Here is a 12,276-nt window from a genome sequence, read left to right as displayed (position 1 = left end):
GGGACAGGGTGACACCTGTGCACCCTGGTGGCCTGAGGGGAGGAGCCAGTTAAGTGGCTGCCACTTTAGCCCATGCTACACCCGAGGCCAGGGGCCGAGAGCCTGTGTCATTTAAGGCAAGCAGCCAGCGGCCACTTTTCCCTCACTGGGCAGCACGCTCCTTGCTCTGCCTTCCTTCCCTGGGTGCTGGGTTACAGGTCTCTGGGTTAATAGCGCTTTGGTGGGTTTGGAAGTTCGAGGGTGCCTGTCACTTTGCAAACACCCCTAGGAAGGATGTACCCAAGGAGCCCTGGACTCAAAGGCAGATGGCAACGCAGGTTTAATCCTGGCTGCAGAACCACCTGGTTCAAACCCTGCCCCTGCTGCTTCTCAGCGCCGTGAGCTCTGGCAAGTTTCAGAATCTCCATTTCTTTCTTTTTAAAAATTTTTAAATGTTTATTTCTTCATATTTTGAGAGAGAGAGAGCAAGCTGGGAGGGGCAGGCAGAGAGAGAGAGGCGGGGAGAGAGAGAATCCCAAGCAGGCTCCGCACTGTCCGCGCAGAGCCTGACGTGAGGCTCGATCCCACAAACCGTGAGAGCATGATCTGAGCCGAAACCAAGAGTCGGACGCTTCACCAACTGAGCTCCCCCCCCCCCCCCGGGCGCCCCCAGAATCTCCATTTCTGAGATGGGACCATTCCTCCCCTGTCAGGGATGTCGTGAAGACAAAGTAAGGTAATGGATATGGCAGTTCTTCGGGATCTCTGCACATGTTGGTTTGTCGTGATATTATTACTAACGTACTTGTTAATAAATCCGACTGATGAAATGTTGGTTATTGTTTGTAACTGGAAAGATGAACACGAGGTGAAGAGCCTACAAGGGTCTCCTGATGGAAGAGAAGGTAATGTGTTGAGGGACCTTTGCCACCATGGACATGGCAAAGCGGCAGGAAGATAAGGACCACGGACGTCTTTTTTGGCCAGTGACACCACCCCCTTATAACCGGGTCACCCCAGATCCTACATGGTTTTGTCTCATCGGAAGGAGACTTTCCACATGCCTCCCAGGTAGAAGGTGGGTGAAATTTGCACCTTTTGCCGGCAAAGGCACCGCTTTGGGAATCAGCCATTTGGGGGCCAACCACATGATTTCATTTGCCTGTTTCTTTTCAACTTTTTGTTCAAGTCCGATGCGCATACAGAGAAGCACACAGACCTTAGGTGACCAGCTCGATTAGGTTTCCCAGATTGAACACACGTGTGAAACTAGCGTCCAGATTAAGAACAAAAAAGAGAAAGAAAAAGGAAATTGTTAGTAGCCAAGAAACCCTGTTGAGGCCACAGTTCAGCTCAGAACTGACGCTGGGTGACCGCGTGCAGTTGGCAAAGCTTGTGTCCAATGTCCTGAGCAGCTCTTTTACCTAGCTTCTGGGTGTGGTTCTGGTCGGGACTCATGTCAAAGGGCCCCCCATCCCCAGCAAACCCTGTTTTTAGAAGCTCCTTCATGCTGGCTTGTCGGTGGAAGGGTTGTTTTTCCACGGGCTGCGGCTTCAATCTGAGATGCGAAGGATGGGACTCTCAAGGAGAAATTTCAGGCCTCTGGGAGCCAGAAGTGGGCGCCTTTGGAGACCTCCAGAGAGGCATAAAGGACGTCCTACAGCATCTCCCCACAGAAGCATAGTGTGGCGTTTCCAGAGCCAGCCCTGGCAAATCTCCCGGCCATCAACTGTCTTCCTGTCTGGAGTTCACGTTGCATCGCAGGGTTGGCCGCCTGGTCTAGAAGGAGAGAAAAGGCACAGGGACCGCTCTGCTCAAAGAAGGGCAAAGAAGGGCAAGGGCCGCACTGATGAAAAACAACTGTGAGGTGTGACCAAAACGTCCAGGAAGTCCCAGCTACCTTTCTTGGTGGCTGGTCTCTGCCTGGTGCCTGAAGGCACCGAAGCTAAGCCACTTGTGAACATCCCAGCTGCTGCCCTGCCTGGCAGGCTAGGAAGGCTCGGCTTGGAAGCTTCAGGGGCCCAAAGAAGAGCCTCCCAGGCCTGAGGGCCAAATCCAGAGCTCTGTTAATGAAGAGGGCTTCTCAAAATCAGAATTCCACTGACCTCTGGAAAAGGAAAGAGTGGCCATGCGCTTTGGTAGAAGGACATGTTGGAGGGTCCAGATTTAGAGATGTTGATTTTGGCAATTCGATCCCACGGCATCTTCCGGGGTCCTCATCGGTGTCCCCTGAAGGCCTCATTAGCCAAGCCTACATGGGTGCATGGTTCCTCTTCCCCCGAGAATGCTGCGAGCACTGGGGCCACCACGCCTTGGGCCAGGCAGCTGGATCAAAGCTGCCAGCAGGGAAGGGCCCAGGCCTACCTGGTAGCAGCCTGCCCCTTCCTGCCACCTGTGGGTTTTCCTAATACAGGTGTTCGCTGCTTTTGCTCTCATTTTCCTCCTCTTTCCATATTTCCTAGGCTTTCAGGGCACTGCTCCGCAGAACCTGTGATGAGAACATGCCTTCTAGCTTGTTGCCCGTTCATTGGTTCACTCATGTAACATACAGAACTTGAGTACCTACCATATACCAGGCACCGTGCTGAGGGAGAGAGAGTGGAGTTAAGACAAGGCCATGCCCTCAGAGAGTTTATATTCCAGTGGCGGAAACAGATGGGTCATTGTGATAAATGCCTCAAGAGAGGCCGGCCCGGATAAACACAGGTAAACTGCAGGAGGACCATCTAAAAGTCAGTGGAGACTTTCTGAGGGGCGTCATATTGGAAAAAAACCGAGTTTTGAAGAAGAAACAGAAGTTAGTTCGTGAAGGCAGGGCTGGAGGCTAGGGTGGAGAGGACATTTTGGCCGGAGGAAACCATTCGCTTCAAGGCAAACTGGGAGCAGGGCCAAGTTCCCTGTGGCTCAAAACCCAGAATGCGGGCCACATAGATTTCCCTATTTATTGGAGTCGTGTGATGTTTGCAAAGGGTATTTTCATGTTGTTCCATGAACCGCAGGTGGGTAGCAATTACTTCAGGAGTGACAATGCCTCTCTGGAGACAGGGCTGGCCAGTGTCTTCTTGGGTCATGGCATAACCTTTATTTTTAGCAGAGGTTCCCAATTTGAGATGATTAAACACCCCACCCCAGTCTCTCACCCAGGCCTGGAGGGTCACTATTCCGTGGCATCTTATTTCTGTTTTGGGTGGTGAGCCTTTCTGGAAATGGGAAATCTGTTGTGTCAGGGCCAGTTTAAGTCTCTAACCTTGGGAGGATCTCACAAAAGTCCAGAGGTTTTATACTTAAGACTGTATTTCTGATGTTCTTTGGGAGGTTGTCCAGCTATTCCACAGTGTAGAAGCTTCCCAGGCCCCCACCCACTCTGGTCCTTCTGAGAGAGAGAGAGAGAGAGAGAGAGAGAGAGAGAGAGAGAAAGCAGGGGAGAGGGGCAGAGGGAGAGAGAGAAAATCTTAAGCTCCATCCTGAGCCCCCATTCCCCCATCCACCCAATGCAGGGCTCAATGCTAAGACCCTTGGATCACGACCTGGCCTGAAATCAAGAGTCGGACACTCAACAAATGGAGCCACCTAGGCGCCTTCGGGACTTTTCTTTTTGTGAAAAACACAAGTACCATTTATTGCCAAAACTCGACTGTAAAGAGACCATCGAAATGGTCATTTTGCACCATGTTAGGCATTTAAGACAAAAAAGGAAATTAACATTGAGTATCAATTACATGTTACTTACTCTGCCTGTGCTTTCTTAAGTATTACCTCATCGAAGCTCTGTAATGACCCAGTGAGCTGCATGTTGTCCAAGAAATCAATGCCTCGTCCCAGGAATGGTTGGAAAAGGGAGATTTTAAGCAAGAATCCAATGGCCACGCATTTATGTCATTGCATTCCACCAAGTCGCCTTTTGGCAGCTGCTAATCAATTGGTGGCTGGTGTTTTAACTTCTGTTTCTGGGCCAAATGAGTATTATTTTTATTTATCTCTTCAGGATGTGAATGCCACCTCTCCAATTCCATGAGAGCTGACTGGGAGTGATATGGGCGGTGATTTAGGGATGAATTTGGCAATTGGCTGGCTCCCAGTGCTGGTTCACCTGTTCGAGTCTGTTCCTGTGGCATTGACCTGCCTTAGAAATCTAGACTGCGAATTGGTCAAGGGTGGACGTGGGATTAAGAAGATGCCCGTGTCTGAATTGTGTAACAACTTTGACCCCCTAACTCAGCATTAGTAGTGCTACAAAAATATGCTTTTGCAGCAGAGATCGGAGAGGTGAGGGAAACATGGAGGTAAGGGCGTACAGAAACGGTGCTTATTCTTATTATTGGTTTGTCTCTTGTCTCTAAGTCACCCATGTGCCCCTCCCTGTGGGGACTGACATGCAGTGATCGGGCTGCCCCTCATGGTTGATGAAATGATTCATCGCATGGTAAAGTGTAAGCTTATTCAGTCTTGAGTAACTAAAATGGAAGCTACCAAGGGTTGTGAATATCCTCCCGCCACCCCCAGAGAATCACAGAATCTTAGAACGGTAAAGAATTTCCAATTCAGCTCCCTTATTTTACAGATGAAGAGCCTGGAACCTAAAAAATAAAAATCGGCCAGAAATGACACCGAAACCCTATTGGGATCTTCCGTTGAGTTTGTTTTTCTCATTTCATACTACTCAGTTCTCTGTTTGTTGGTCATGGGCGAGTAGCCTTACATCCGTTTTATCCCCACGCTATTCCCAACGCTACCAGGTAGGAGCGGGCCTGGAATTAGAACCCAGGCCTCCCGACTTCCAGTTTCATTTTGTCCCCAGGTCCAATCCTGTCACGATTTGGGAAAACTCTAAACTGTGCCCTTGAACCAGACCTTTGGGATGCTCAGGAAAAAGCCATAGAAAAGGAATTATCGTTTGTGAAGTCTAGAGTGGCCGACTGGCAGGGCCTTTCTAGAAAGCATGTTTGTGATTGGAGACGGGGACATAGCAGCCAAAGATGAACAGAAGAAGGGACCGGAGGGAGATTTGGAGGTTGCAAACCTTCAGAGTTCATTCACAGGGTCCTTGAAGACCCAGTGGCTGTCAGAGGGAGAGTCATGACACCATTCAACCAGGTCTCACAGGACCTAGCGAGGGTGGAGGGACTGGTGGGCTGGAAATGCCCCGCTGTCTTAGAGTTCCAGTCCCTTTTGCAGCAAAGGTGGCATTCTTTAGGGAGCTGGGGAAATCCCAGATGTGGGGCAGTCACAGCTATAATCACCGGTTTGCGACAGCACTGGCATTTCCAGCGTTGTTTTCCAAACACGCCAACCACCCAAGAGGAAAGGCCCTCAGCAGGCTTTTTGTTTTTGAGGGTCTGACCTAGTAGACCCCCTTAGGGCAATTCCTGGGCATTGTCTCCTCAGGCTCTTGGACTTGCACAGCAGAGGGCTGGATGGTGATGCTCCTTGGAGATCTCACATCCTCCAGGCAGAAACACATCAGTTGCTTTTAGGTTCCCTGGGGAATGTTCTGTTGCCACCTCACTGAGCCAGTGGAGGAGGAAGAAAGACTATGGTGCCAGATAAGGCAACACTGAAGTGTGCGGGCAGGAAATCTGAATCAGACCCCACATCTAACGAGCCTATTCTTAGAGGCTCTTGACAGAGCAAGGGAAATCGAATGCTAATGAAAAGCAGGTTCTCAGAATAGTTTAAAACTCAGCACCAGCCGGCCCCATTACATGTTCCCTTTCGAGCCCAGAGGAAGTGTTGCGCGATAAAGCTGAAACAGTACTCGCGGATTTGCGTGAGAAGGGACAGGGCAGTGACTGCGAAATTAACAGCCGTTTAACTAATTCAGCGCAGACGTTATGGCTGAAGGAAATTATAGGCTCATTCTTGAAGTTTTCAATTATCCCAACAGCTGTCCCATCACATGGCCTTCCTTTGTGGGCCAATAGAGAGCGATCCAGCGGAATTGGCATGCACAACTTCCAGTGTTAAGGAATTGCATTGCCAAATGTTCCATCCAGAAGGCACTCAAGTGGAAACAGGTGGTCAGCGGGGTTGGACAGCATCAGGCTGGATGGACTTGATCTCACCAAGGCACACCTGAGCTTCTAAACTCCTCATTGCTTTTTCTGTGTACACAGGCACAGGTTGGAGGAAGGGAGGAATGATAAGGGGGAAAGTGCACACACTCGAAATGACTTGCTGTGTTTCTCCGGTGAGCTTGCCCGTATCAGGTCTTGCCCTTTCTGTTCATTGCCAGGGAAGCAAATGTGCAGGCTGTTGTGACCTTAGCCTTCCTTTGGTGTCCAGCTCACCTCTCCCTGGTATCATTCCTCTTGCTGGGAGCTGGGACAGCCGAAACTCCCATCATATGCATGATGGTAATAGAGCGCGGCGTTACTGGTTCAACATTCATTTGAATCAGTGCCTGTGCTAAGAAACCAGCATGTAGACACCCGGAATTGCATCTGGTGGGAGCTTCGGGCTCCAGTGTGGAAATACAGGTTTCTAAACGGTGTACATTCCGTTTATTTCCTAAGCTCCGGATAAATTGCCTGATTCGTGTAGGAGAGCCCTCATTCCCTGCCGGTTTTGGTTTTAAGGCCCCCTTATCACAGAAGCCTTCCCCAGCCACCTGATGCAAAATATGGCACGCCTCCTCTCCACGTGTCATTTTCCTCCCAGCGCGTATTTCCACGTGAAGTATGTTTGCCCACTTATTTGTTGTTCCACTAAAATGTTCACCGCATGAGAGCAAGGGTTCTGCTTGCCTCGTTTATTGTGGTATCTTTAGCATCCAGAACAGCATGGGACCTGTCATGTGTGTCCAGTAGAAATCTGTGGAATAAACGCAAGACCGGAAAGAGGCAGCGATATGCTGCCCCTCTGTCCATAAAAGGGCCTCATTCCCAGGAGAAAGGAAGGTGCCTGCCCTTTGTAGTCGCTTTCCAATTTATAATTTCTTCGAGCAAATAGTCATCAAGCCCTTGGTACCAGGTGTGAAAGATCCAGCCCTGCTCTCCCAGGGTTCACGGACTGGTGACGGATATAGACGTTTGAATTAGATCCATTCTTTTTTTATTTTTTTTTTTTTATTTTTTTTTTTTTAAATTTTTTTTTTCAAACTTTTTTATTTATTTTTGGGACAGAGAGAGACAGAGCATGAACAGGGGAGGGGCAGAGAGAGAGGGAGACACAGAATTGGAAACAGGCTCCAGGCTCTGAGCCATCAGCCCAGAGCCCGATGCGGGGCTCGAACTCCCGGACCGCGAGATCGTGACCTGGCTGAAGTCGGCCGCTTAACCGACCGCGCCACCCAGGCACCCCTAATTAGATCCATTCTTTAAGATACAACTCTGGTGTCAGCCCTCCTGGGAGCTGTTCTTGAACACTGCTCTTCCCCAAAGCTACGTTGGGTACCATTTTTCCCATTTCCCCAGCACCCCCTGTAGAGCTTGACCATGGCCCACGTGTAAAGCAGATTGCCTTGACAAGCTCTTTAAGAGCAGGGATTACACCTTACTCTCTCCTGAGGATATAGAATACTTGGTAAATACCAGGTATCCTTGTTACTGCCACTGTTATTATGTGCATTCAGTAACCAGCATTCATATGCCATGTAGGTATAAGTCTTACAAACAGCTCTGTGCTGTTGTATAGTATGATCTGATGCTGTGTTCTATAATATTCCCCACTTCAGGCTCTCCCGTGTTCTGGTGATATGGTGATCATGTAGGCTGGTATAGAATTGCTACCAAGAGTTCTTAGGGGACTTTGTGTTCCTAGATGGCAAGCTGGGTTCCTGACGTACGTCGCAAATCATTCTCTACCAGCCGATGTCAGAACCTCCTCTGAGCCTATGAGCGTTTGGTTAATTTCAAGGGAGCTGAGGAAGTCACAGGGATCCTCTCAATAAATACATGTGGGTTCGTGGCATTTTGATGCTGCCACTTTGATGTGGCCGTTTTGATTCAGGGTTTCGGGGACACTTTGTCATGGCCTGAGAAACAAACCATTAAACATACAGCAGGTGCGTACAACTAAGAATTGTGCGCATCAGACACTCAGCCACACTGCTGGACTGCGTGCGTGCGTTTACCTAACACTGGCGTGTCTTCACTTTGACGTGGCTGTTTTGGTGCCTGACACTTTCATTATATCCTTTGGATCTTGCCAGAGCATTTGGTCGAAATGCTTGCTAGTCTCACTTAAATACCAATCGTGTGCCTGAGTCTAACTTCAGTGGCAAAAGGGATTCAAACGAAGCAGGAGGCAAAGGGGTTTACAATCTCAAGGGGACCTAGAGTGATGCCAAAGGCTGGCTGACGGAGGCACTCGCCATTTCAGAACACACACGGCCTCCGTTCTTTGTTGGCCGCTTCCTGGTTTGGAGCTTTAGATTACTTACTGGCTGGAGAAATGCTTAAAAATATCAAAAGATCCCAATGGAAACATATGGTCTACCCATGTTAAAAAAGATCGTTTTGATCATTTTCCCCTGCTGTGTTGTAAAAAGAGCCTTTCTGTCCGTTTCCCGTGGAGATTAGAGGAAGTGGTGTTTCTTGCTTGCTGACCAGATTGGCCCTCATGTGCTTGCTGCGAGCAGTCATGCCCTACTTTCTTTTTCAGACAGTCTGAGTGATCATTAGCACACACATGACAGCTAGTCAGAGGCTGCCCCAAAACTAACTAGATGAGTAGATAATTAGGCCACGAAGGGGAGACCGAGATGCTGATATTTTGACTAATATTCTCATTTGGGTATTCTAACCAGATCATGAGACATCATTCCTAATTTCAAAACATTTTGGTAGCGAGTATATTAAGGAGTCTGTTAGGAAAGAGTACGTAGTTGTATTTGGGTCCCTGGTCTTAAATCTGAGACTCTGGAAGCTAAGCTTGGTGTCTTGTTGGAATGGTGGAGCAAACGTCACCCTTGTAATGAACTTGATGAATACGGTGTGTGCCCGTGCTGCCTGGAGAAAGTCACAACCTATGCCAGGTGTCATGCGAGGCCCCTAACCTATCTTACCATGTTTAATGTCCACAAGGTAGGCATCGAGGCCTTCTTTCTTTCTTTCTTTTTTTTTAATGTTTATTTATTTTTGAGAGAGAGAGAGAGAGAGAGAGAGAGAGAGAGAGAGAGACAGAGTGTGAGTGGGGGAGGGGCAGAGAGAGAGAGAAAGACACAGAATCTGAAGAGGCTCCAGGCTCTGAGCTGTCAGCGCAGAGCCCGAGGCGGGGCTCAAACCCACAAGCCGCGAGATCATGACCTGAGCCGAAGTCAGACGCTTAACCGACTGAGCCACCCAGGTGCCCCAAGGCCTTCTTTCTACACACCACACAGTTAGCAAGTGATGGAGGCATGATTTAAATCCCAGGTTCCCTGTCTCCAAAACCCACACGATTGCCATTATAACCAGTGATTCCAAACCCCTGGTCCACCAATTGGTACTGGTTCCAAAGGAAGGCTTTCCCAATCTCTGGAGACAATATCTGGGTAAGGCTAGCTCCCTCCCATCTTAGAAGGCATTGCCATTTATTCAGAGACCGTGACCTGTCTTTCTCGGTGTTGAAGACTTAAAGGATTTTTTTAATCCCGCGATGGTGATTGTTAATGGCAACTAACAAAAGGGTCTTAAGTTGGCAAAGTAAAAAAAAAAATTGGCCTCCCGATGTGAATCTCCAAGCCTAAATTTGAAATCTTACCGGCCTGCCAATGACCAAGCTGGAAAAAGAGGCAGTGTACTCATTACCCGCAACCACCCCTGTAAGACTCTCATCACAGCATGGGGCTTATCTGGGAAAGGGCTGGGCTGCACTGAGGGCTGAAGGGGATCACGTGCTTCTTAAAGCCACACTTCTTTGACGCTGAGTAGCATGACTCTTGGGCAGCTTAGCAAAGCCCTGATAATGCAGATGACCTTTTAAAAACCACAGTTGATTGAATTTTTAAAAAACTAGATAGACCATGCTTTCCAAAAGAGAGGCAAAACTTGGGCCGCCCACATTTATGACTTTTCCATGACCAGGATTGGGAAAGCTTGAGCTCAGAGGCATTTGAATTTAGCGTGACTTAGGTCATGACTCTTCTGACCTGAGATAATCCAAAGGTCACTTTGGGCTATTGATACAAGAATGAAAGAGCTCAGGTTTTGGAGGCAGATATAGCTGGGTTGATATCTCCGTTTCTTTTATTTTTTTAAAAAATGTTATAATGTTTATTTTTGAAAGAGAGAGAGAGAGAGAGAGAGAGAGAGAGAGAGAGACAGAGCACGAGTCGGGGAGGGGCAGGGAGAGAGGGAGACACAGAATCCCAAACAGGCTGCAGGCTCTGAGCTGTCAGCACAGAGCCTGACGCAGGGCTAGGACCCACGAGCTGTGAGATCATGACCTGAGCCAAAGTCAGACGCTTAATGGACTGAGCCACCCAGGCGCCCCTGTATCTCCATTTCTTCTGGCCTTGTGACCCTGAGCAAGTTACTCTCTGGAAAACAGAGCCGAAATACTTGCCTCTCAGAGTTGCCATGGTGGGCAACTCTTGGAAGAACCTCACCCCGCCTTGTGGCATGCCTTTTCTTTACTCTGATGATCCAAGATGCTAGGGATAAAAGTGCCTGGCGCGTAGATGTTCCACGTGTCCTGGCGTCCTGCCTACAGGTAGCTGCAATTCAGAGTCCCCTGAGTTGCTCTGGTTTTTATTTTCCTGCCAGGGGTTCTAGATACCCCACCGTGCCTGGCGGGAGGCCTGTTTGACCTGCTATTACCTGAGCCCCGCAGACTGCACAAGAGGGGCACCCACCAGGCCCTCACCACTACCTTTCCTCTTCTTGCAGTGCCAACAACATGCCCAAGCAGGTCGAAGTACGGATGCACGACAGCCATCTCAGCTCGGAGGAGCCGAAGCACCGGCCTCTGGGCCTGCGCCTGTGTGACAAGCTGGGGAAGAATCTCCTGCTCACACTGACCGTGTTTGGTAGGTGACAGGGCCTGCCTGTCTTCTCTGGCTGTCTCCGGGCTCTGTGGGGAAGCTGGCTCCCACAGGCCGCCCTCCCCCTGTAAAAGAAGCCCCTCCCCCTGTAAAGGAGCCTAAGGCCTCCTTTGCCCAGGCACGGCTGCCTTGACGATACAGTCTCCCATCCACCTGCCCTAGCTATCTGTTTTCTCCTTTGGGATTCTAGTGGTCCTCACCACCTCTTGTGAGTGTGTGAACACATGGATTCCCTGGCCCTACACACGGAGACTTTGGCCCATCTGCAGTGAGGCCTTTGAATCTCCATCTTAACAAATCTTCTAGGTGGTTCCAAGACAGATGGTCAGCATACCACACTTAGAGAAATACCTGCATGGAGGTAAAGGCAGCAGTTGCTGAAAACCCCACGAAGAGGGCTCCCAACGTCTCACCTACGAACACCCTCATTAACTTAGATTAAATTAGCACATTAGCTAATGAGGTCAGGGTAGAAGAGGTTTGTCCAGAAGCCTGGATCTGGTCTGGCTCCTTCACAAGGGTCTGATTCCTCTGCTTCAGACCTCGCCCAGGCTGTGGTTGTCCTTTGGTGTGACTGTTGACACACCTTGGTCTTGGGTTTTCAACCAGGGTTTACTGAAAATGGGGAGATTGCAGTATTTTGTAGTGACAACCACATCATTTCCTCTCTCGATCCCTCCTTGTTCTTCAGCTCTCACTTAGGCTGCATACAGAAGCAATGAACAACTCATCACGCCTTGCCCTTTCCCCACTCCGTTCCATGACTTCTCCTTTGAGTCAGTCATCTTGGATGTCAGCGGACCAGGGTCTGGACTGGGGGCTTGCCACAGCTCAGTTTCGTTAATGAAAGAAGACAGAGGTGTGGTAGGGTTTCCAAAGGTTACCTTCCACATGGAGAAATTTCACTCATCGTAGATTCTAAAGAAGTATATTTTTTACCTGTAGAAGTAAAAACCATCAGGCTTTTGGACACATCACTCCCCTCCCATCCCTGGAGTTAACATCATAGCCCACGGATGTAGGAACTTCCTCCCTCCCTCCTAGCCAGTGGTGCTATGACCTGATTTGTGGTTTCTACAAGGATCTTTTATGTCGGCCTCCTGTCTGCAGAGATCCAAAGTTTGTCTCGTGGAATCCCCAAGTATGCAAAGTGAAAGGCTCCTGCCAGCAACTCTGCCTAAATTGTTTCTTCCCAAATTATACACTTTTAGAGACCCCCCCCTCCCCGCAATCTGCCATAAAATCAGCAAGTCTGAAGATTATGTAAGAGAACATAGAAGTCAAGGACAAAACTTCTTGAGAATGAGCCATGGGGAAATTGTTGGGAGCCAAAG

At 49.2% G+C, this 12,276-nt stretch overlaps 1 protein-coding gene across 3 annotated transcripts in view; it reads left to right on the top strand.

Annotated features, from left to right (window-relative positions):
• The window catches only part of SLC1A2 (solute carrier family 1 member 2), a 146,764-nt gene that overhangs the window by 78,647 nt on the left and 55,841 nt on the right, over positions 1–12,276 (top strand). For all 3 annotated transcript variants that reach the window (XR_006297452.1, XM_043580961.1, XM_043580962.1), the window contains exon 2: positions 10,788–10,927. Coding sequence is in view for 2 of the 3 variants with exons in the window: in XM_043580961.1 (XP_043436896.1) it covers positions 10,788–10,927 (140 nt within the window). In the remaining variant the exon portion in view is untranslated. The remainder of the gene's footprint in view (positions 1–10,787; positions 10,928–12,276) is intronic.

This window comes from Prionailurus bengalensis, chromosome D1, assembly GCF_016509475.1.
Source record: "Prionailurus bengalensis isolate Pbe53 chromosome D1, Fcat_Pben_1.1_paternal_pri, whole genome shotgun sequence".
Lineage (NCBI taxonomy): Eukaryota > Metazoa > Chordata > Mammalia > Carnivora > Felidae > Prionailurus > Prionailurus bengalensis.
This window is presented reverse-complemented; position numbering and strand designations above follow the sequence as displayed.